This window comes from Scyliorhinus canicula, chromosome 4, assembly GCF_902713615.1.
Source record: "Scyliorhinus canicula chromosome 4, sScyCan1.1, whole genome shotgun sequence".
Taxonomy (NCBI): Eukaryota; Metazoa; Chordata; class Chondrichthyes; order Carcharhiniformes; family Scyliorhinidae; genus Scyliorhinus; species Scyliorhinus canicula.
In genome coordinates this window covers 193,057,798-193,081,969 of record NC_052149.1, presented here as the reverse complement: position 1 = coordinate 193,081,969, position 24,172 = coordinate 193,057,798, and the positions used below count along the sequence as shown (strand labels likewise).

Here is a 24,172-nt window from a genome sequence, read left to right as displayed (position 1 = left end):
CAGAGAATCGCTGGGGGGCTGCTGTGAGCGGCTGCTGACCGGCACGGCGCGATTCCTGTCCCCGCCGAATCTCCGGTGCCGGAGAAGCCGGCGGGGGCGGGATTCATGCCGCCCCCTGGCGATTCTCCTACCCGGCGGGGGGTCGGAGAATCCCAACCCAAGTCAGGAAACATCCTGCAGCTTTTTGTCTGTGTCAGACTACTGTCTAACCTGCCAGCCTTTTTAGTAACAGGCAAAATCTAGAGTGTTTTTAGAGATGCTGCTGGTTTATTCATATGCCAATCTTAAACCAAATTCGAAACGGAAATTCAACACCTGACTGCTTCAGCCCTGGGCTCCTCCCATTGACTGCATAATTTTACTGAGGTCAAACCCAATAAGCGAGATTCTCCATTCCTGAGCCTAAGTGTTGACACTGGCGCAGGATTCGTGGGGTTTCATGAGAGCAAAACTGGCATCATATCTGGAGCGATTCAACTACTGTTAAGGTTTCACGTGGAACACAATCCATTCCAATGAGAAACGGTGCCGGATTCTCCGGCTCCAAGCTTGACACTCAGGAGGCTGATAAGCTGCAGCCGCATATACACACTGCACTCCCCACACACACCATTCCAGCCAACAAGATGGCAACGAGGAGAGGGATCCTCCTGGATGCGCTGGAGGAGAGGCGGTTGATCCTGTACCCCAGCCCTGGAATGAGGCTGCCAGCCGCTGCCGTCCGCCGTGCCTGGGCGCAGGTGGCAGAGGTGGTGAGCGCCACCAGCAACACCGTCCATACTGGCCAGCACTGCCGGAATAAACTGCACAACCTCCTCAGGGCAGCAAATGGGAGTAGGCAGCACTGTGCCCCCGGGCAGTAACCCCGTTCCACACACCGTAACCTGAACACCCCCTTCCCCCACACCGGGAGGGTGGCCGAACCCCACCCTGCACTACATGCTGGCACCCATTCCAGCCTAGGCCACCCACCCCCTTGGCTAGATGCGCGTACTGTCTAACATTTCCTATCTCTCGCCACCCCCCCCCCCCCCCCCCCCCCTCCCAAACACCCCCACAAGAGAAGGCTGCTCATAACCAGCAGGAACGGGAGAAAACTGGAGAGGGGCCTTTGGACCTGCAGCCCCTCTCCGTGGCAGACCAGAGGCCCCTGGATGTGGGTGGCTGCCCAGAGGGAAGGTAGGTCGCTGGAATGGACAGTGCCATTGATTGTGGAGATGCAGTCGCAGAACCAGGGACTACACGAGGGGTTGTCGGCGAATATCCAGTGCCTGCAAGTTTATTTGGAGGAGTCCAACCGCGTGCAGGAGCAGGAGGTGGTGCCGACCATGCGTGCCACCCCTGCCAAAAACACGCTGGTGGCATCCGCGGTGCTGGCATTTGGAGCAAGGGTTTTGGTTATGGATCACGATGTCCTGGGCCTGGGACATTTTGTGCAGGCATTGGCTTGAGGCCCAGGACAGGGTTGCTGCCTCACAGGCAGCCATGTACCCAGAGCCACCTGGAAATTGCAGCTGCGCTTCTGAGCGTGGCCCAGTCACTGCAGGCCATGGCCGAGAATGTCGGCAGCATTGCCCAGGCACTGACCAACATGGCAAAGACACAGAGGGAGGTGGCCCAGTCCCAGAGGGAGAAGGCACATTTGCTGGCTGATGTGACACAGGCACAGAAAGTGGTGCAGTCCCAGACATAGATGGTCCACCCACTGTGTTCCATGGCCGCAAGCATGCAGACCCTGGTCAAGACCAAAGTGGACCTCCAGGACTCGCAGTGCCAGATGGTGAGGGGGCCTCCTGAGGCACACCATCCCATGGAGTAGCCCGGAGGCCATCGTGCACCCCAAGGGAGGAGGAAGTAGTGGAGGCTATACTGGTGACTCCCGCAAGGGAGGTGCTGGAAAAGCACAGCACCTCGGACTCACCCCCCCCCCCCCCCCCCCCACCCCCCTTCCTGTCCCTGGTGCATCTTGAGAGCAGTGGGCTGAACAAGGTGGCACCATGGCATCAGGGCACCCAAGCAGCGGCCAGGTCCATCCAGGCCCGGTCACCCCAGAAGACAGCCATCAATGGGGACCCAGGTTGCAGGGCAGGAATCACAGCAGGCTGCCTCCACACATGATGTACCGTCTGGAACCATCTAGACATAGCGTTAGGGCCTGTAAGCCCAGGAAGTTAGACACCAGTTAAGTTGACACGGATGCAGGGCACAGTTTAGTTATAAGCGCTAGAGCAAAAATCTGTGTATATTTATTCACATTAAACACCTGTTCCCACCGTTCCAACCTGCCTCGGTGCTGTCTGATGGGTGTGAAGGATGGGCTGGGCTGGGCTGGTGGGGGAGTGGGATGGGGAGGTGATGGGTGGATGTTGTGGTGGCACGGTCTTCACCACCCCTCCCCCTCCCTCCAGCCGTCCCCAACACCGCCACCCTAAGAGATCGAGGGGACCGTGTGATGGAATCGCCAACTCGGCTGCAGGGATTACCTAGGTGGATGGTGGAAAGTGCTACCATGGGCAGGAGGCAGACGTTGTCAAATTATGTGGAACACCAGATCTCATCGCAGGGCAGGTTCTCATCATCCTCCATCCCGCTGTTACTGCCAACCCAGGGCCCCCACCGCGTAGTGCGACAGGTATCATGGAGGGAATTGCAGGCAGGGGATGGTCGGAGGGGGGCAGTGAGGGGGTTTAGGGGTGGGATGCAGTGTCCATGGCCCTGGTCAGTACCCCCCTCTCCAGGAGGTGATCAGAGCATCCCGTGTGCATTGGCCCTGGCGCATACTTTGCGCGGCCCCCGTGCATGCCTGGGCTCTTCCTCCTCGAGCAGCGCCAGCTTGTACAGCCACAGGGCATCTCCCAGGGCTGCGTCGGCGAGCAGGAAGGCCACTGTTGCTAGTTGAATTCCAATATCCATTGTCTTCAGGGGGTGAAAGGCCGACATGTTAGCCTACACATGTCCCTCTTTCCACCCCCCCTCCCCCACATCCCTGGCCAGTGGTGGCCAGCACAGTCAGGGCCTCTGGCGCCCATCCCTGATGTCGGGGGTACCGTCGGCTGGCACTGCCCTCGACATGGGCATGCAATGTGGACCCCTTAGGGGCTACATGGATGTTGCCCTCGGTAGGCTGCCAGTGCGTGGTGGCCGGGTGAGGGGGTGTGGCGGGGGCTGTGCCGGAGGGTGGAGTGGGGGGATGGGGGCACCCATACGGCCGGTGTCACTCTGCAGAACCGGTAATGGCAGTCCCATGGGGGGGTCACCCTGGCCACTCAGCCTGTTCCCCCACCCCCGGTCCTGGCAGGGTCCCACCTCAGCCCGGTCAGTGTTCGGCCTCTATGTGTCCTACCTGCTCTCTCTCTCCCTCATCAGCCACCTCGTCGGTTTCATGAATTTTGAAAACACAAGTGAACTGCACCATCAGGAACTTGGCCCATTGGAGGTGGAGAATTGCGGAGGCCCCGGAGAAAACCAGGTCGGGCCCGCTAATGCTATGCAAGCTGTGTTTATTGCTCTTGCATTTTGGTATGCAATGACGGAGAATCGCGATTTGGCGTCAAATCGCGCCCACTGTGATTTTGGCGTCTGAATCTATTCTCTGCCCAATCACGTTTTGTGATTTCGCCGTTGGAAAACGGACGATCCCGCCCATGGTAATATGCAAAGAGAGAGCGTTAACAATATTGGCCATCATGACAGTTTGGGGGGGGGGGGGGATTTGTGTGGTTTAGTGGAAATAAAGTCAAGGGGAGAAGGAGGTCAGATCCATAAAGAAGATGAGTTTGGAGCGGACATGAGTGCAGATAGGAGAAACTAGAGAAAGATGCCATTTCTGCCATTTAAGGCTATGTAAGATAGGGACCTTTAGAGGATGTTTGCCTTGGATGGCTAGTGGAGCAGGCAGAGGCAGCTGATCAGATGGTTTTGCTCTGAATAATAAGTCTAGAGCTCCTTGCGCTTATTGCAGGCATGACAGTCGAAGAGATGGAGGAGAGGGACAAATTTAAACGTGTTTCTTAACTCAGTCCCTCTATTAGAAGATAGTTTGCAGTAAGTGATGTTATCTTTGCATTCCAGAATACCTGAATAGCTAGTAGTTTTGGCAGACAAGAGACGGGCTGATAATTGATTCTGTGTTCCAGACCTGGCAGTCGATGGTAAACCAGTTTCTTTCACATCTGTGTCATTAAGGGAGCACAAAGATAATTGGAGCATTGGAAGTTTTGCTCTGCCATTGTTATACCAAACCTTACTATGGCCACTGGGTTGCTTTATATAAGCAACCTTGCAATAACCAGGCAACCTCTCCAGTGCCCAAATGATGTTGCGCATAATAACGTCTTTGAAATGTTCATTTATGAATTTGCTCTGAAGAATATTTCAAAGAGAGATTTGTTGTTTCATGTGTATCACTTCTAACAGTCTTAACTACATGTCTATTAAAGTTGATCTTTGCAGTAAACCTACGACAGAATCCTCAAAAAATTCTATAAAAGGTGGAAGTTCTCCCTCAGGACTTTTGTTCCCTGGTGTTTTTTGCTGTGTGAAATAGCAAAGAGGGCTGTATGGGAGAGGGCAGGGAGTTACAATTTGCACAATGTTTCAATTGTTAATCTGTTAAATGATTTTGGAGAAAAAGTTATTCGATTTTCAATTTAAGCACCGAGGGACATTCTATTCTATTAAAGGTGCTAATTGTTGTTTAGAGCAGTTAATGTAACATGCTGTGTATTGTCTGCAATGCAATTTTCTTACTTGGGTTCCCATGTGGCATTCAGAATCCTGTTAGGTAGTCAGAGTCGTGGCTCTCTGTTTTGAGAGTTTAGATCACCGGGTCGAGCAACACATGGGACACGATACTGGTCACTGCTCATTTTGTGAGGCATTCATGGGAATCATGCAGTCACTTTGAGTTTGGAGTTGGTCATCACACTGTTATCCAGGTAACAGATTCATGGACCGACTGACAGACCCAATGTTTTTGATCTCCGGGTTGGTCAGAGACCAGGGGCGGGATTCTCCGACCCCACGCAGGGTCGGAGAATTGGCGGGAAGCGGCGTTATTTCCGCTCCCGCAGGTTTTCGAATTCTCCCGCCGGTAAAAAACCGGCGTTGTGCAAATCCCGCCGGCAGCCTGTGAAAACAGCTGGCGCCGGCGGGATTTCATTTTATTTGCACTGACCTTAAATCTCCGGCCCGGATGGGCCGAAGTCCCGCCGACGTGGCCACGGGTCACGTCGGCGAAAGTCACAGTTGATTTAAAACGGCGTCAACCATTGATGATGGTTGACGCCGTTCAGTGTCGGGGGTGGGTTGCGGCATGGGGGGGGGGGGGGCGGGGGTGGGTTGCGGCATGGGGGGGGGGGTTGCGGCAAAGGGGGGGTGGGTGGGTTGCGGCATCGGGGGGGGTGGGTTGCGGCATCGGGGGGGGGTGGGTTGCGGCATCGGGGGGGGTGGGGTTGCGGCATGGGGGGGTGGGTTGCGGCATGATGGGGGGGGGGTGGGTTGCGGCATGATGGGGGGGGTGGGTTGCGGCATGGGGGGGGGTGGGGTTGCGGCATGGGGGGGGTGGGTTGCGGCCATCGGGGGGTGGGTTGCGGCCATCGGGGGGGTTGCGGCCATCGGGGGGTGGGTTGCGGCATCGGGGGGGTTTGGGGGCAGCGGCGGGCAGAGAGGGGGGGGCGACGGATGCCCGGGGCCAACGCACCGTCGCCCCCCCTCTGTACGCTGCTGCCCCTACCCTAACCACCCCCCCCCTCACCACCCCTACCTCCCTCCAACGCCCCTACCCCCCTCCCCACCACCCCTACCCCCCTCCAACGCCGCCCCCATCTCTCGCAACGCCGCAACCCCCCCCCCCCCTCAACGCCGGGTCCCCCCCCCTCAACGCCGCAACCCCCCACCCTCAACGCCGCAACCCACACCCTGTCCCCCTCCCTCTGAAGGCCGGTACCCACACCCCCCCCTCTCTCCTCCTCCCCCCCTTCCTTCCTCCTCCCCCCCTTCCTTCCTCCTCCCCCCTCCTCCCCCCTTCCTTCCTCCTCCCCCCCTTCCTTCCTCCGTTAGTGGGGGGGGGGTGCGGCGTTAGTGGGGGGTGGGTGCGGCGTTGGAGTGGGGTAGGGGTGGTGAAGGGTGTAGGGGTGGTGAGGGGAGGGGGTTGGGGTAGGGGCAGCGGCGTGCAGAGGAGGGGGGGCGACGGATGCCCGGGGCCAACGCACCGTCGCCCCCCCCCTGCACGCAGCTGCCCCTACCCCAACCCCCTCCCTTCACCACCCCTACCCCCTTCACCATCCCTACCCCCCTCCAACGCCGCACCCCCCCCCCCCCCCACTAACAGAGGAAGGAAGGGGGGGGGAGGAGAGAGGGGGGGGGGAGGATGAGAGAGGGAGGGAGGGGGGGAGGAGGAGAGAGGGGGGGGGGGAGGAGGAGAGAGGGAGGGGGGGGGAGGAGGAGAGAGGGAGGGGGGGGAGGAGGAGAGAGGGAGGGGGGGAGGAGGAGAGAGGGAGGGGGGGAGGAGGAGAGAGGGAGGGGGGGAGGAGAGAGGAGGGGGGAGGAGGAGAGAGGGAGGGGGGAGGAGGAGAGAAGGAGGGGGGGAGGAGGAGGGGGGGGAGGAGGAGGAGGGGGGGAGGAGGAGGGAGGGGGGGGAGGAGGAGGGAGGAGGAGGGAGGGGGGGGTGTGGGTACCGGCCTTCAGAGGGAGGGGGACGGGGTGTGGGTACCGGCATTGAGGGGGGGGGGACCCGGCATTGAGGGGGGGGGGGACCCGGCATTGGGGGGGGGGGGGAACCCGGCATTGAGGGGGGGGGGGGAACCCGGCATTGAGGGGGGGGACCCGGCGTTGGGGGAGGGGGGGGACCCGGCGTTGGGGGAGGGGGGGACCCGGCGTTGGGGGAGGGAAGGGGACCCGGCGTTGGGGGGGGGGACCCGGCGTTGGGGGGAGGGGGGGGGACCCGGCGTTGGGGGGAGGGGGGGGGGACCCGGCGTTGAGGGGGAGGGGGACCCGGCGTTGAGGGGGGGGGGAGACCCGGCGTTGGAGGGGGGTAGGTGTGGGGGGAGGGAGGTAGGGGTGGTGGGGAGGGAGGTAGGGTGGTGGGGAGGGAGGTAGGGGTGGTGGGGAGGGATGGTAGGGGTGTGTGAGGGGGGGGTTGGGGTAGGGGGCAGCGGCGTACAGAGGGGGGGGGCGACGGTGCGTTGGCCCCGGGCATCCGTCGCCCCCCCTCTCTGCCCGCCGCTGCCCCCAAACCCCCCCCCCCAAATGCCGGAACACACCCCCCCCCCAATGCCGGAACACACCCCCCCCCAATGCCGGACACACACACCCCACCCCAATGCAGGACAACACACACCCCCCCCCCAAAATGCCGGAACACACCCCCCCCCCCCAAAATGCCGTGAAACACCCCCCCCCCCCAAAAATGCCGGAAAAACCAAAACCCCCCCACCCCCAAAAATTGCCGGAAAACACAACCCCCCCAAAATGCCGGAACACACCCCCCCCCCAATGCCGGAACACACCCCCCCCCCAAATGCCGGGAACACACCCCCCCCCCAAATGCAGGAACACACCCCCCCCCCCACCAAATGCCGGAACACACCCCCCCCCCCCAAATGCCGGAACACACCCCCCCCCCCCAAAATGCCGGAACACACCCCCCCCCCCCTCCAAATGCCGGAACACCCCCCACCCCCCCCAAACTGCCGGGCTGTCTTTCTCCTCCTCCTCCTCCAAAATACGCCGGTCTCACCACTCCGCAGATGGAGAAACTGACGCGTATCGCGTCAGTCAGCTGCTAGCCCCTACGGAACGGAGAATAGCGGCCTTAAAGAAGGCCCCGACGCCGGAGTGATTAACACCGATTTTTTTCGCAGGCAACCCGCGTTACGAAGGGCTACGGAGAATCCCGCCCCAGGGGTGGGATTCTCCATCCCACCGGCCCCATTTTCCGGCATGGCGCACACCCTCTTGCTGCGGATTTTTAGTTCCCGCAGCTGGCCAATGGGGTTTCCCATTTTGGCCACCCCCATGCCATTGAGAAACCCGCGTGCGTGGGTGCGCTGCCGGTGAAGTGCAGGATTCCGCCGGCTGAGAATCCCGCAGCAGATGCATTCGGACCACACGGAAATCCTGACACACAAATCCTGTGCGAATTGTCCAGAAAGTTTCAACTTCTGATGGGCAATTTCCCTGACCTTCCACGAATGTCTCCGACTCGGAGTTCAGTCCGATGTATTTATCTGATATGTGTTTAGGTAATTCACTCCTGTTGGTGGGACGTCACATGATCTGTAGTGAAGTCAGCAGATTGTTTGCGAGGGCTTTAGTTCTTCATCTTGTATTGTATAAGCAACATCTCCTGAATAAACTTTGCATTGTGTTTGGAAGAAACCAAAGTTTGTAACACTTCCATATCTCTTCTTGTGGCACATTGAGAATATAACATTACCCAGGAGATGTTAGACAGAAAAATCCTAGTATCATTCCTAGTCGAACAACCGACACCCAATCACATACACTGACCCTCTGACACCCGTCCAACCACCCGACCCGATTAATCCCCCAACTCACTGGCACCCCCAATCCTAAATGACTACCTGCTCCCTACATCATTGTGACCACCCCCCACCCCGACATCCTGACACCCCCCCTGGTCAAACCCACCCAGCCTGTAACTACCTCCTAACTAAACCCAATCACCCCTCCTGACCATGCTATCCCCGACCCAACCTGACTGGCCCCCGACCTGATTACCCCTCCTGAACCGACTACCACTTACTTGCCACCCTACCCATCTACAAACGCACTGACCTACAAACTCGCCCATACCACCCTACCCACCTGCCACCCTACCCACCTACAAATGCACTGACCTCCAAACTCACTGTGACCATCCTACTCACCTACCACCTTAACCACTTGCGTCACCATTCTATCCATTTACGTGATCCACCACCCACCCAACTGCCTCACCCATTTGCTCAATCATCATTGACCTGTTCACCCATTCACTAACATTCAAACTGAACCTTTAAACTTGCTATACAGCAGCTAAAAAGCAGGAATGTCCTGTCTTTCCCCCGACTCCAGCCCGAGCCCTCTGGGGTACGCTGCATTCCACATTACTGGAAAGTCAGGCTCAGAAGGCATAGCAAGAAATGCAAGGTGGACATTGAGTCTGGGGTAAGCACGAGCAGAGCAGCAATCCAATGATGCTGCTACTCCTCGGAAGATCAGATCATGATAGGCAGGGTGGTGTTGTATCCGTGATTCCATGCAGAGCTTCGACATGAGATTGATTCCCAGGATGAAAGGATTGACCTGTGATGAGAGATTGAGTACAGTGGGCCTGTTCCAGGCCGAGAGAAACAGCAAAATGGCACTGATTTCCTCTTACCACCCATCTGTAAGCAGAAGGTATTTTGAATTTGTTCTGAAAGAATACTAAATTCTTGGAAGTGCAGGGTCGGATTAGGACAAGTCAGCATGGATTTAGTAAGGGGAGGTCGTGCCTGACAAACCTGTTAGAGTTCTTTGAAGAGATATCAAATAGGTTAGACCAAGGAGAGCCAATGGATGTTATCTATCTTGACTTCCAAAAGGCCTTTGACAAGGTGCCTCACGGGAGACTGCTGAGTAAAATAAGGGCCCATGGTATTCGAGGCAAGGTACTAACATGGATTGACGATTGGCTGTCAGTCAGAAGGCAGAGAGTTGGGATAAAAGGTTCTTTTTCGGAATGGCAACCGGTGACAAGTGATGTCCCGCAGGATTCAGTGTTGGGGCCACAGCTGTTCTCTTTATATATTAACGATCTAGATGACGGGACTGGGGGCATTCTGGCCAAGTTTGCCGATGATACAAAGATAGGTGGAGGGGCAGGTAGTATTGAGGAGGTGGGGAGGCTGCAGAAAGATTTAGACAGTTTAGGAGAATGGTCCAAGAAGTGGCTGATGAAATTCAACGTGGGCAAGTGCGAGGTCTTGCACTTTGGAAAAAAGAATAGAGGCATGGACTATTTTCTAAACGGTGACAAAATTCATAATGCTAAAGTGCAAAGGGACTTGGGAGTGCTAGTCCAGGATTCTCTAAAGGTAAACTTGCAGGTTGAGTCCGTAATTAAGAAAGCAAATGTAATGTTGTCATTTATCTCAAGAGGCTTGGAATATAAAAGCAGGGATGTACTTCTGAGGCTTTATAAAGCACTAGTTAGGCCCCATTTAGAATACTGTGAGCAATTTTGGGCCCCATACCTCAGGAAGGACATACTGGCACTGGAGCGGGTCCAGCGGAGATTCACACGGATGATCCCAGGAATGGTAGGCCTAACATACGATGAACGTCTGAGGATCGTGGGATTATATTCATTGGAGTTTAGGAGGTTGAGGGGAGATCTAATAGAAACGTACAAGATAATGAATGGCTTGGATAGGATGGACGTAGGGAAGTTGTTTCCATTAGCAGGGGAGACTAGGACGCGGGGGCACAGCCTTAGAATAAAAGGGAGTCACTTTAGAACAGAGATGAGGAGAAATTTCTTCAGCCAGAGAGTGGTAGGTCTGTGGAATTCATTGCCACAGAGGGCAGTGGAGGCCGGGACATTGAGTGTCTTTAAGACAGTAATTGATAAATTCTTGATTTCTCGAGGAATTAAGGGCTATGGGGAGAGAGCGGGTAAATGGAGTTGAAATCAACCATGATTGAATGGTGGAGTGGACTCGATGGGCTGAATGGCCTTACTTCCACTCCTATGTCTTATGGTCTTATGGTCTTAATAGGTAGTGGGTGTGTTTTCCTAATCCCTCGGTGGGGATTGGGCAGTGGTGGTTTGGTGATCCAATTTTACTAATAATCCACAGTTCGGATTCATTCAGAGGATTAGCTAATTTTCCACATTGAAAACCCACATAAGGAATGTTTGCGACATCCCACTCTGTGTGTGCATATATATATAAATACACACACACATACACACATATACACAAACAGTAAAGGGAGGGATAGAGAAATGAAAAGGAGGGTTACAGTACAAGGACCACCAAAAAAATGAACATTTGTTTACATGAGTTCCAGCGTCCAAAGTCAGAGTCCAGTGAAGAATTAATTCACGGAGGCATTTTGAGTTCAGCTGGGGAATTGTACGATTCACTTTTCAGCTGGTGCTAGTTCTGCAAGCTGAAGTAGGTATGCAGAGATTAAGTGGGTTCTGTAGACGATTGTACCAGATCTTCGGGCAGAGCCAAGCTAGGTGGGGAATTTGTAGTTGAGCTTTGAGAAACCCTTTTCTTGGCTCACAGGTTCCATGTCAAAGCAAAAGGCTGGCTGTGAAGCCCAAAGATGTACTATTAAAATGATCCAAAAGGCCACAGGCCTGGGTCATGTGACATGGGTTATTAATGGTTAATTGTCACTTAGTGGGTTTAAAGGCTGCAGTTGGGGAGAGCAGCCAAAGGAGCCGCATTTCGGGAAAGACCTCCGATCTGAGCCGCTCCAGTCCAGTACAAGCCCCCCTGGCCCCCACCTCCCAGGAAGGCCCATCTCGGCTCCCTGGCTGCTATTATTGGGAGGGCACTTGCCACCCTGCCCCCCTCGGACTGCAAGATAGATAGCAGGTTAGAACTGCCATGGGGCAGGGCCTGAAGGGAGGTATGGGGGGGGGGGGGGGGGGAGCCTTGCCAGTGATTAGAACGAGTTGGTGCCCTGCCTGTGATCCTGGGGGGAGGGGGCTGCAGCAGCTAATTGTGAACCAAGTGTCCTTTAAAAAGGGTGCTCCAATCTCAGAGGCGCAGGACCTGTCCAAGAGATTGAGTCCGCCCCTCTCAGTTGCAGTGCCATGTGCCACGGAATGGCATGCAAGATCCGATTTCGCAAAAAAAAATGTTTCCAAGTGCCATGGAATGTCATGTGGGGACACTGCAATTGCCAGTGCAGACCAGCCCAGTTTCTCCGCTGGCAGGAGCACTTAGATGCCGGAACAGAGAATCCTGGCCAATATCAACTGAAGGTGTAGAGTGTGATAGCTGACACGCAGAAGCTCAGGGACCAAGTGAGAGCGCATACAGGTTCTTGGCGTGACACAGGAGGTCGAATTGGAGGAAGTCCAGAGCATAAGGGTGGAAGCAGTCCACCCCACCTTCCTCGGTTTCTTGTTCCTCTCTCCTGGAGTCGCTCAGGCAACTCTGCCTGGTGTCTCATCCTCCTCCCATTCCCTTTGCAGACCAGAGGAGACCCATTAGCAAATACTGGTAGCTAAGCACGCCCTTTCTCAAGGTGATAGCAAAGGTATATAGTAAATTAGAGTAACGCAACACTCATTGTTTTTTGGTGCAATCTCCGAGATTAAGTGTTGATCGTGGTTTTAAAATGTCCCAAACGTTTCCTGGTGTGTTTTAAAGGTCTGTTTCACATCTCCAGCAGCATGTGAAGAGTAAAAGGTGAGGTGCCTTTAAGCCAAAGTTCTCAATAATGACGATTCCACCTGTCCAACCTGTCACTGTTAGGAGGAGTTGTTAAATGGCATGCTACCTGCAAATCCTGTGCAGGCTCTTTAGTGAGCATTAGCAGGCGTTTTAATTGTCAATCACGTCTGTAATGATCCTCCAGGTGGCCATGTGCTTCAACTTTTTTACCAAGCTCGCGCCTTGAACTAAGAGTGGGACTAAACTGCTGTTGCAGCTTAAGATCCCAATTTAAGATGCCACCTGTTTACCTCATCAGCCCCTAAATTATATGCGCAAGGTCAGTCCCGAGAAGTAGGGAGTCATTATCTCAAGGTTAAACATCAGCCGTTTTAGAATAAGGCAAGGAAAAATTTCTTCACTCAGAGGATAGTGATCTTTGTAATTCTGTAGCCCAGGCCTGGTGCTCACTCATTGACAATTACTCAAGGCTGAGATTAATAAGTTTTTATGCACTGAGGGAATCGAGGAGGGCAAAAGGGCAGGAAAGTGTAGTTGATGTAAAATTTCAGCCAGAGTTGATGTAAATATTCAGCCCTGATCTCCTTGAATGGCTGAGCAGAACCAAGAGGTCATGTGGCAACTGGTCCTATTTCTTATCGTATGTTCTTATGACAACACGCCAATGTATACTCAATATAGTCTCTATAATATACGTTTACTGCTCCATAACTTGTGTTCTTTTTCATCTGTTGTTTGGCAGTGTGTCATGAGAAAGAACTGAGGAATCTTGCTTCCAGACTGAAAGACTGGTTCGGGGCTCTACATGCTGATGCCAACCAAGACATAAGACTTAAGTCAATCAAGCAATCAGAGCAGACCAGTAAGTAAGGCTCTTTACAGGAGCTTCTAAGAGCTAAAAGTCACACGCTAACAAACAAAACTATGTGCTGTTCAATAGTTTCATATTCAACCCAAAATATCTTTTACATTTACAAAGAATTTTAAAGTTTTGCGTTTCAAATCAAGGATTCCCCCAGCTTTTTTGCTGAAGCTATCAGCAGAGGAGTTCCATACAAAAGAGGTTTACGATGCATTCACGCTCAAAATTTAGTGTTGGTGCAAAGTGTTTTTGGCTTTCTGTAGGATAAATCAACTGTGGAAGCATGAGCTTGGATAGTCAGAGACTTTTTCCCAGGGTAGAGGGGTCAATTACTAGGGGCCATCAGTTTAAGGTGCGAGCGGCAAGGTTTAGGGGAGATGTACGAGGCAAGTTTTTTATACAGAGGGTAGTGGGTGCCTGGAACTCGCTGCCGGAGGAGGTGTTGGAAGCAGGGACAATAGTGACGTTTAAGGGACATCTTGAGAAATACATGAATAGGATGGTAATAGAGGGACACGGAAGCCGGAAGTGTCAAAGATTTTAGTTTAGATGGCAGCATGGTCGGTGCAGGCTTGGAGGGCCGAAGGGCCTGTTCCTGTGCTGTACTTTTCTTTGTTCTTTGTTCCAAAGTGAAGTGGAATAAGACTTCCTCTTCCAACCCACATGCCGGAGTCAAGCTGTATTAAATAGGACCAGTATAAGGCTGGATTGTACAGTCCCCCATGGTAGGTTTGAAGACAAGGGGGCTTGTAAAATGCAGCATTTGGCCTTGCCACCAGCCCCTGACCTGTCTCCATTTTATGGATCGCAGTGGGAGCAGCAGGCAGCTTGCTGTCCTTGGGCTTATTGAGGCCCTTAATTGGTCAGTTAATGGCCATGCATGTGACTCAACAAGTGGCAGGCGAGCTCCACGCCAAGTGGGTTGTCCATTAGCTTTTACTGGATGGGTTGGTGTTGGGAAAGTGGGGTGACCCTCCTTTGGGGAACCCCTGTGCCCATCGGAGGTAGTCCCCTGGTCCCACCTCCATCTTTACCCTACATATATCAATACACAAGGCACTGTTCTTGCAGACAGAAAGAACATAAACACACATTGTGCCTGTTTCAACTGAACAAAATAAGTGATAGCCATTCGCTGCTTCAATCATCAGGGCAATGTCTTGACCAATCCAAGTCAAGTTAGGTGGTTTCAATTTTCAAACAATGTTTGGCAGTTAACTGTCATTCATCATCAACGACTGCATTCTCCATGGTAATGCCTCTACTAGTCAGAGTCCTCTTGTTAACCAGCCATCACCCTCTTCTCATGCAGTATAAAGTTGTTCCCCGAACATTCATATTCCTGCGATGGTCTTGTTGAGTTCGAGACGAAAGGCTTTGACAAAATGGGTCTTTTTTGCAGCAATACTCACATCCTCTACTACCAAATTACTAACTTTGAAAAACCTTGAAAGGGTTACACCTTGCTAAATGAGTTGTAAGTGTTTTTTAACTGCATAGTAAGTACAGAATTTCTGCTGACACCCTTAAAAACTACTTTCAAATTTTTAAAATTTCATTTTTCTCTGTATGATACAAAAATTCCAATTTTTTAACATGTAAGCATTGTTGATAGTATTTCATTATCTATATTCATTCATAATCATTTATATTGCGGCTGCAACAAGCAGTATGTTTCAGTGAGGATGCCCAGAATTACTCACTGAACACCCTGAGAGATATGGTGTCTTGCTGAGCGTCTTTTTCCCTCTCCTCCTCCCTCTTCCAGAAGCTTGCTCTTCAATCTTTTGTGCGGCCTCTGCTCATTCTCCCAGTCATTTTGTATTCCGAGGGGAATGGCTACTAATTCACCCATGTCTGTGAACAACTGGTTTGTGTACACAGGCCTTGAAGTCAGCGCAGATTGCCTCAGAACGTGCCAAAACTACTCCCTGTCGACTTGAGCATCTTCAAAGAGCTCACGAAAGCACCTAACACTTGTACAATCGCAGCCAGAGCCAGCAGAAATCAACTAATACTCAGAAAGCAGTTGATGATCACTGTGAATAGTGCTGGTAGGGGGTGCTTCCTGCTGCTGAGCACAAGTTCAGCTGCGTAGGATTAAAAGACAGTATTACGAAAGTGTCAAGCTTCAAAGTAGCAACGCTGGCATCAAATCAATGTCACACACTGATGTCCTAAGCTGCCTACTCAGTGACTTCCAGCAGAGGGGTTAATGTCCTCACCAATATGATGTCTGGCAAGACTCTCACCAAAAGTGTGAAGGTTCCGTACGCAGATGCTATTTTGAACCTCCGAGGTGACTGATAATGCTTAAAAAACAGGTACTGCAAATCCAAATTCTGTGCCCTTCAGTTTTGTTAGTGTTGGGTGAAGAATAAATATTGCCTAAGATGCCAGGACATTTCCCTGCTCTCTCTTTAATAGTTTCATAGAAACATATTTGTCCACCTGAGATCACAGACGAGGCCTTAGTTTAGCATCAGATTCAAAGAAGTACCAGCCAAGGTGCCCATGCCAAATATAGCGCTACTACCCAAATATGCTTTGCTCAGGGTACTGTGATTTAGCACTGATGAGTGCAGATGAGAGTTCTGTCTCTGAAAGCTGTGTTGATAACCACTGGGGTACTCACATCTGATGAGAAGGAAGTGGAGAACTCTCATCATATCTAATGGTATTTAATAATGCAGGGGAGATGGGCAAGAGTGCAGGGGATACAGGGAGGCTGAAAATGTTCTTAGTGTCTCAGGCCCCAATAATTATTAATATAGTTCTCATTTCAAGCACCTGACCTTACAAAGGTGCAATAGAAACTGAAAAATATGAATATTGATAATGTCAATAAAAATGGACTTCTGTTGGGTGCAATGCTGCTCTAATTCAAAGTTTTTCGAATTAATGAAGGAGATGAATAATAAAAGTAGGGTACTTGCTGTATGCTGGTATCAAGCTTTCAAGCTCTCACAGAATTACAGAATTGTTATAACCCAGAAGGAGGCTATTCAGCCCATCATGTCTGCACCTGTTCTCCGAATGAGCAATTTGCTTCGTGCCAGTCTCCCGTCTTCTCCCCGTCACCTTGCAACCTCTTCCTTTACAGGTAACTATCCAATTCCTTTTTGAATGTTTCAAATTGACTTGCCACCACCAATCACCCTGGCAGTATATTTCAGACCTCAGCCACTCGCTGTGAGGAAAAGTTTGTTTTCCTATCATTTTTGCTTCTTTTGCCAATTATTTTAAATCTGTCCCCTCTTGTTCCCAATCCTCTCGCGAGTGGGAACAACTTTTCTGTTTACACTCTGTTCGGACCTGTCACGATTCTGCTATCAAATCTCCTTTTAGCCTTCTTTTCTCCAAGGAGAAAAGTCCTAACTTCTCCAATCTATCTTCACTGGGCTTATATTCTCTGTGTTTAGAAGAAAGAGTGGTGATCCCATCAAAACACACTACATTCTGAAGGGCAGTTGCCGAGAGATCGTTTTCGCTGGTTGAGGAAACTAAAGCACAGAGGCACAATCTCAGGATATGCGCCCAGTCTTTTAGGACTGAGATGAAGAGAAATGTCTTCATTCAAAGGGTTGTGAATCTTTGGAATTCTCTATCCACGAGGATTGTGGAGGCTCTTTCATGAATATATTTAAGGCTGGAATAGATAGATTCTTAAGGAATTAAGAGATTATGGGGAGCAGGCGAGAAAATGGAGTTAAAGCCTAAACTGGGCTGTTATCATGTTGAATGATCAGCAGGCTCGAAGGGCCACATGGTCTATTTCTGCTCCTATTTCTTGTGTTCCTGTAAGTATAATCAAAGTTCCTCATCCCTGGAGTCATTGTTGTGAATTGCTTTTGCATTCTCTCCAATGCCTTTGCATTCTTCCTAAAGTGCAGCACCTAAAACTAGATGCAGTACTCCAACAGCGAACAAACTATTGTCTTCTACAAGTTCAATATAACTTCCTTGCTCTTGTAATCCATGCCCCTTTAATAAAGCCCAGTAGACAATGTGATTTATTAACCACTCACTAAACTTGTCCTGTGAGTTATGCTTATGTACACCCACGTCCCTCTGCTCTTGCATCCCCTTTAGAATTGTACCCATTATTTTATACTGTCTATATTATTCGTAACAAAATGAATCACTTCACATTCTACGCATTGAACGTTGTCTGTCATCTACCCGCCCATTCCACAAACTTGTCCTTTTGAAGTTCTACACTATCCTCCTCACAGGATGCTTCCCAGTTTTGTGTCATCCACAAACTTTGAAATGATATCTTAAACGCCAAAGTCTAGGTCATTAACATAAATCAGGAAAAGCAAGCATCCCAACGCTGACCCCCAGGGGACTCCGCCACAAACCATCCTTCAGCCTGAAAAGCATCCATTAACCATTACCCTTTGTTTCCTGTCACTCAGCCAATTCTATAGCCATGTTGTGATGTGGAGAGGCCAGTTTTGGACTAGGGTGAGCACAGTAAGAAGTCCTACAACACCAGGTTAAAGTCCAACAGGTTTATTTGGAATCACTATCTTTCAGAGCGTAACTCCAAAAGCTAGTGATTCCAAATAAACCTTTTGGACTTTAACCTGGTGTTGTAAGACTTCGTACTGTAGCGATGTTGCTACTGTCTCTTTTATTCCATGAGCCATGACTTTTGTCACAAGTCTGTCTGTTGTCTGGCACTGTAAATTGTCATTTCGAAGTCCATGTATACCACATAAAACATTGCCCTCATCAAACTTCTGTTACCTCTTCAAAAAAAAAGCAAGTTAGCTAAACACTATTTTTTCTTAAGCAATTCATGCTGGCTTTCCTTAATTAACCAGTATTTGTTCATATGACTATTCAATTTGTCCCGGATTATTTTTTCTTGAGGATTCCCCACTACCAAAGTCAAACTGACTAGTCTGTAGTTGCTGGGCTGATTTTTAAACCCTTTTTGAACAAGGGTATAACATCTGCAATTCTCCAGTCCTCTGGGACAACAACTGAGGAAAAGGTAAATTGAAAAATGATGGCCAGTGCCTCTGCCAGTTTCACTCTTGGTACCCTTGGATCAATCCCACCTGATCCTGGTGTCGTATCAACGTTAAGTACAGATAGCCTATCCAATACCTCTGCCTTATCAAAGTTTAACACTCTTGTGTTTAACCCTAACCCTAATTATCTCCTCCTTCGCCATGGCTTGGTCAGCATCTCCTTCCTTGATAAAGTCAGATGCAAAGTATTCATTTCATACCTCAGCTATGCCCCCTGCCTTCATGTGTAAATCCTCTTTTTAGTCCCTAATTGCACCTTACCCACATCAATTTCATCTATGCCTCCTGGGCCAAATATTTAAGAGATATTTTAAGTAAAGGTGTCTAAAGTTTGATGGGTTCAGCACCAATGCATGTTCTTTCGTGAAGGTTACAGATGCGTTCCATGTGCAGATGCTTTAGTCATAATCATCTGAAGCTCTCTGGATTCAGGAATTGTCCCTTTGGATTCGAAAATTGCAAATGTAATTCCAATATTTAATAAAGGTGTGAGAGAGAACCCAGGAAATTATTGGCCTGTTAATCTAACATCTGCTGTGGGGAAATATTTGGAATCTGTAATTAAGGACAGAATGACTCAGCATCTAGAAAAATTTGAGCTGATTAGAATAAGCCAACATGGATTTGTACATGTCAAACAAACCTAATTGGAATTTTTGAGGAAGTAACTGAAATAGTAAATAGGGGAAAGTCAATGATTATGGTTCATATAGAATCCCAGAAGGCATTTAATCAGGCTCCTCGTAAAATAAAGTTAAGTTGGTGAAAAAAATAGAGCTCATGGAATTGAAGGTAAACAATTGACTTGCTTCAGAGTTTGGCTACATGGTGGAAGACAGAGAGTAAGGATAATAGGTATGCACACGAATTAAAAGGAAGGGACTAGTGGTGTCTGACAAGGATTTGTGCTTGAAGTGTTCCCTATATTTACTCATTTGCAAGATAACACAATTAAGAGCCATATATTCAAGTTTGCTGAAGATACAAAGATCGTGGGCATATTACTTAAAGTAGAAGGGAGCATAAATTACAAAGAGTCGTTGGTCGATGAAGTGAGGATAAATGGGCAAGTGCATTTTAATGCGGGTAAATGTGATGTCATCCACTTGGGAGTACAAAAGGATATGTCTGAGAACCTTTTAAATGGCAAGCTAGGAACAGAAGATGTGCAATGAGATTTTGGGAGATCGCTAAATTGCAGTAGGCAGTACAAAAAAATCCAAAAGACTAATGGAATGCTGACTTTCATAACTGAAGAGCTAGAAAAAGGGAGAATAGTTTGCTGCAGCTATGCAAAGCCCTGGTTAGATCACAGCTGGAGTACTGTGTAATGTTCTGAGCACCACACCACAGGAAGAACATATTCGCCTTGGAAAGTGGTACAACACAAATTCACCAGAATATTACCAGGGCTCAAAGGATTCGATTACAGGGAGAGCTCGAGGGTTAAGGTGTGATTTAATTGATATTTTTAAGAATTTTGAAAGGAATTGATTGGATAACCGGAAACATTTTCCTCCAGTCAATGGGTATAGGAGATGGGGACGTAATCTTAAAATCAGAGCCAGGCCACTCAGGAGAGAGATTAGGAAATACTTCTTTGTGGTGGAAGTGTGGAACTCTTCACAAAAAAACAGCAGATGCTAGTTGAATTAATCATTTTCAATCCGAGATTGATGGATTTTTGCCTGCCAAGGGTATAAAAGGATATGGAGCCAAGGCAGATAGACAGAGTTAAAGTGCAGTTGAGCCATGATTTAACTGAGTGATAGGACAGATTCAAGGGGGCTGAATGGCCTCAGCCAGTTCCTATGTTCCGAAGCACTTTTGTAACAATAATAAAAACAGCCAAGGGAAACATTTTTGGAAAGTATTGCTTTGCAGCATAATTTTATTTTTATTAGTCAACTTTGTGACATCCCAAGGTGAGTTTTGATATACTGTAATTGTGAAAATAATTTGATAGCCACATAAAGAATTATTTCTTTAAAGGGCATACAATTGTTTAAAATATTCTGAGAACATTTTCAAAATGCTACTGATACATTTGGGGGACCAGTTCAGGAAAAGTCACGATACTTTTGTGTGCTCTTGTTACATGTCGCAGAAATGGCGCTGACATTTCTTGTTCTGAACTGTTGTATGACAATTGATTCATTATACATTAAATGCCGTGATATTCTTGTTGTAGACTGTGAACAGCCCATCATGATCAATTTCACAAAGTGGGAGACATTTTCTGAATTTCTTGTAAGCGAAACACATCAACCATGAGAGGAGTCATCCGGTCCCAGGGATTGGAAATCCCCGCCCGAGGTCAACGGACATGGATTCCCATGGAGGGATCGGAAAATCTGCCCCCCATGTTTCAGAAGCCTGTTTAAAACTCTGCTGAAACATTCGAAACAAACTTTGTACAATGCTAATGTCTCTTTACTACCTGTTATTATAATACGCAAACTCAAAGAAACGTGTTGATAATATCAACTTCCCAAAGGCATTCTCCACATTGGATAATTTTAATAAACCATTATCACCTGGGAAATACTTCATTAATTTAAGGGTTTAAAAAAAAACTTGATGACTTTTATAGCCGCCTTTTATAACCGGAGAACTGAGTAAATTGAGAAATGTATTATCATTACGGAATTGCTGCTTTCTTAAATAACAGCTGTTGTAAAGTACATTTTATCTTGTTAATATCTTATCTGACTATGCAGCGAAGATATGCAAATATTTGGTTAAATGATGATTGAAAACTGCTGTGAGCACATGAACTCACTGGGACTTCGAATTTATCTTACGCATCAATGCTTTTATACTCGTTGCAAGGTGAAACATTTCTGAACATTATTCATGTTGGTCCTGAGTTCCGACTTTAGTTGACATTTTAAACACATACCAGTCCTCTACACAAAAACTGACTGAGTTATCTTTTGTAGGATTTGACACCAGCATTCTTCCGATCTGCAAGGATTCTTTGGGCTGGATATTTAACAAGCTGGATATGAACTATGATCTTTTGCTGGACCAATCAGAGTTGGGGACTATTTATCTTGATAAGTATGAGCAGTGCATTAAGCCACTTTTCAACTCCTGTGACACATTTAAAGATGGAAAGCTTTCAAACAATGAATGGTGCTACTGTTTCCAGAGGCAGGGAGGTAAGTTTTTAAAGAGAACAGGAAGAAAATGCAAATAAAACCCCGCGGCTGCTGGAAATCTGAAATAAAAACAGAGTGTGCTGGAAAAACCCGGCAGGTCAGATGGCTTCTGTGGGGAGAGAAACGGGGGCAGGGATTTTCCAGCCCAGTCCTTGGCCAGAATCGTCATGGGCGGGACAGAAAATGTAACAGTCACTTCTTCAGACTATCCGAAGGAAAGGCACATTGAATTACGCATTGTGTTTTTAGTTAAAAGCTTTGTTCCTGCCAATGTATTTTCTTGAATTGTAGGGTTAATAGGCTTTAAAAAGCTGCATTGTTATGGGACAGGCATAGTAACAGCTGGTGTTCATTGTATTTCATTAGAAGCAAACATTGACAGGTTTCTGCATTGCAGTGCATTAAGCCCTTTGGGTACACCATGTGCATCTTCGTGTATGGACGATGCCAGAGTGCTTGCTATGTGGGAAAGGTAGCATTTATCCTCTGCGGATGCAGCTTTGTATGTAGAAGCATTGCTGAGGGAGTTGGTAGGCATATCCAGTTCCTCAGTCTGCATTCACATGTACTGCTCCGCCAAGATTAGATTACTCTGTCTCCAAATAGTGAAACCTATCTAATAGCGCAAGATAAAAGTGAAATCAAGGCCAAATTATACCAGCGCTTTGGGGGATAGGCTTGTAGCCTGGAATGCTGGCAAAATGGTGCGAAAAGGGGTAGTGGATGTGGGGATGCATCCTCCATGGTCACCACATACGGACACTGCCCATTGAAAGCTGATATTCTTCTGACTCCGAAGTGGACTCCTCCTTTTGGGGAACAATGCCCACCAAGGCCAACCCACCAGTGAAAATAGCTGCCCCGGCTGCAATACCGCCGCCCATACACCATGTACACAACAGCACTCCCCCCTCACCCCCTCACCGATCAGCTGGGCCTCCCAGCCTAGTCCCAATGTCCCCTAATCCCACCTGCCCCTCTTCATGGTCGCTTCTGCCATTGAGAAACCCTCTTCCTGCTGGTGCCTCCAATGGCCACCGCTAGAAGTGGCGCTGCTGAACTACTATTCCTCTGATTGGGCCAGAGGCTCTTGCGGGCGGGCTACCATCCTTGATTTTAAGATTACTCTGCCAGCGGCCAGGAATATGTCTCCCTGGGTCCCACTGCCAGCCAATGCTGGGTCGTCTCACTTTTTCAGCTCTGACGGCAGGACTCCTGCTGCCTGCACAAAATTCAGCCACAGTATTCTGAAAGTCTACAGGAGGACGTGACAGTCAGACTTGGAGCGTGGGAGGGTGGCCCCTTTAAGGGGACAGGCCGGGCAGCCCACCTGACTGGATTGGGGCCAATCGTGCAGGAGTGTATGAACCACAGCCTATAGAGAGTTAGCGCTGGTCTCTGGGAGCAGGGGGCCAGGCAGTGTGGACCCTGGAGCCAAAGAGACAAGACCCATCCCTAGTGCCTTCTGTGCCTGTATATATACCAGCCTTTGCCTTTTGATAACAAACCCCTTTGTTATTACTGGAAGTCCCACAGTGTTATTCAAGCCACCACAGAGAGTAAAAGCTTAACGATACTTGAGGCCAGCGAAAGAGAACTCAGAAAAAGCCATGGGGTGTGTGTAAAGACGACATCAAAGGCATCAAATAACAGCTGGAGATGAGAAGAGGATCAAAGGCAAAAAGTGGATCTAAAGTAAAATGTCTGGGCAGAGCGAGGCTGAGATGCATTGATTCAGTGAGTCTGGAAAGGTATTGAGATATAACAGTATAGTTTGGTCATATGCCATACAAATAATTCACTCACCAGGATCTGTTGTTGAATAATTATTGTCTCTGTAAAATACATGATGTGAAGATGTCGGCATTGGACTGGGGTGAGCACAACCTGGTGTTGTGAGACTTCTTACTATAAAATATAGTTCCACCAGCCATGTCCGGTAATCTTTTCTACACTTGCAGCTGTTAGTCACAGAGAACTCCTGTTCTGATCACTCAGTCTCAACCTTTTCATTGTATTTATTGCACTATTTCTCTTTTTAAACACATAGTAACTAAGAAACTTGGTGTCAGACCATTGGCCAAGTGAATGTTAGTCGGAATGAACATCAAAACTTACAATTGACATTATGCCCCAGCTTGCCAGTTTGCCCCTCTTGGTTTTGCACAGGCCCAGGGAGGGTGTGACTTGAAAGCTGCATATCTTTGCACGCACACTCACACGTACACGCCACTCCCATTGCCCTCCATTTTCTCAAGGATATCAAAGGCTCCCTTCTGTATGTTGCCTGGCACGCACAATTGGCACTGCATCATACTTCCTGCCATTTGTGCTGTATCATTGTCGAGTGGTTTGTCAAGTCCATTGTTGTGCTGTAATTAGAAGAACTCCGACCCTATGCAGCAGAATCCTTCCTGAATCGCTTTCTGGCAAAACAGCTACACCCAAGCCATCAGCCCGGCTGCTAACACATTCCCTCCACATCACTAACATCCTTTGATGAAAAGAAAATCAAGGAGATACCTTGTGTCTGAAGTCACGAAAATTAGGTACGGCAGAATGCACATAAGATAGATGGCAACTAGACTGAACTTAGTTGGAACAGCATCAGAATGAGAAGTTGAAATCCGGATTCATGCTTGCGGATGGAACAGATCTCACTGGCGAAGTGGTTATCTGATCTGAATTCGACCT

The 24,172-nt window shown here is 49.3% G+C and overlaps 1 protein-coding gene across 2 annotated transcripts in view; it reads left to right on the top strand.

The window, feature by feature from the left end:
* LOC119965275 (testican-1-like) overlaps positions 1–24,172 on the top strand; it is a 682,845-nt gene that overhangs the window by 645,744 nt on the left and 12,929 nt on the right. For both annotated transcript variants that reach the window (XM_038795794.1, XM_038795793.1), the window contains 2 exons: positions 13,150–13,269; positions 21,257–21,478. In XM_038795794.1, the coding sequence (XP_038651722.1) occupies positions 13,150–13,269; positions 21,257–21,478 (342 nt within the window). The remainder of the gene's footprint in view (positions 1–13,149; positions 13,270–21,256; positions 21,479–24,172) is intronic.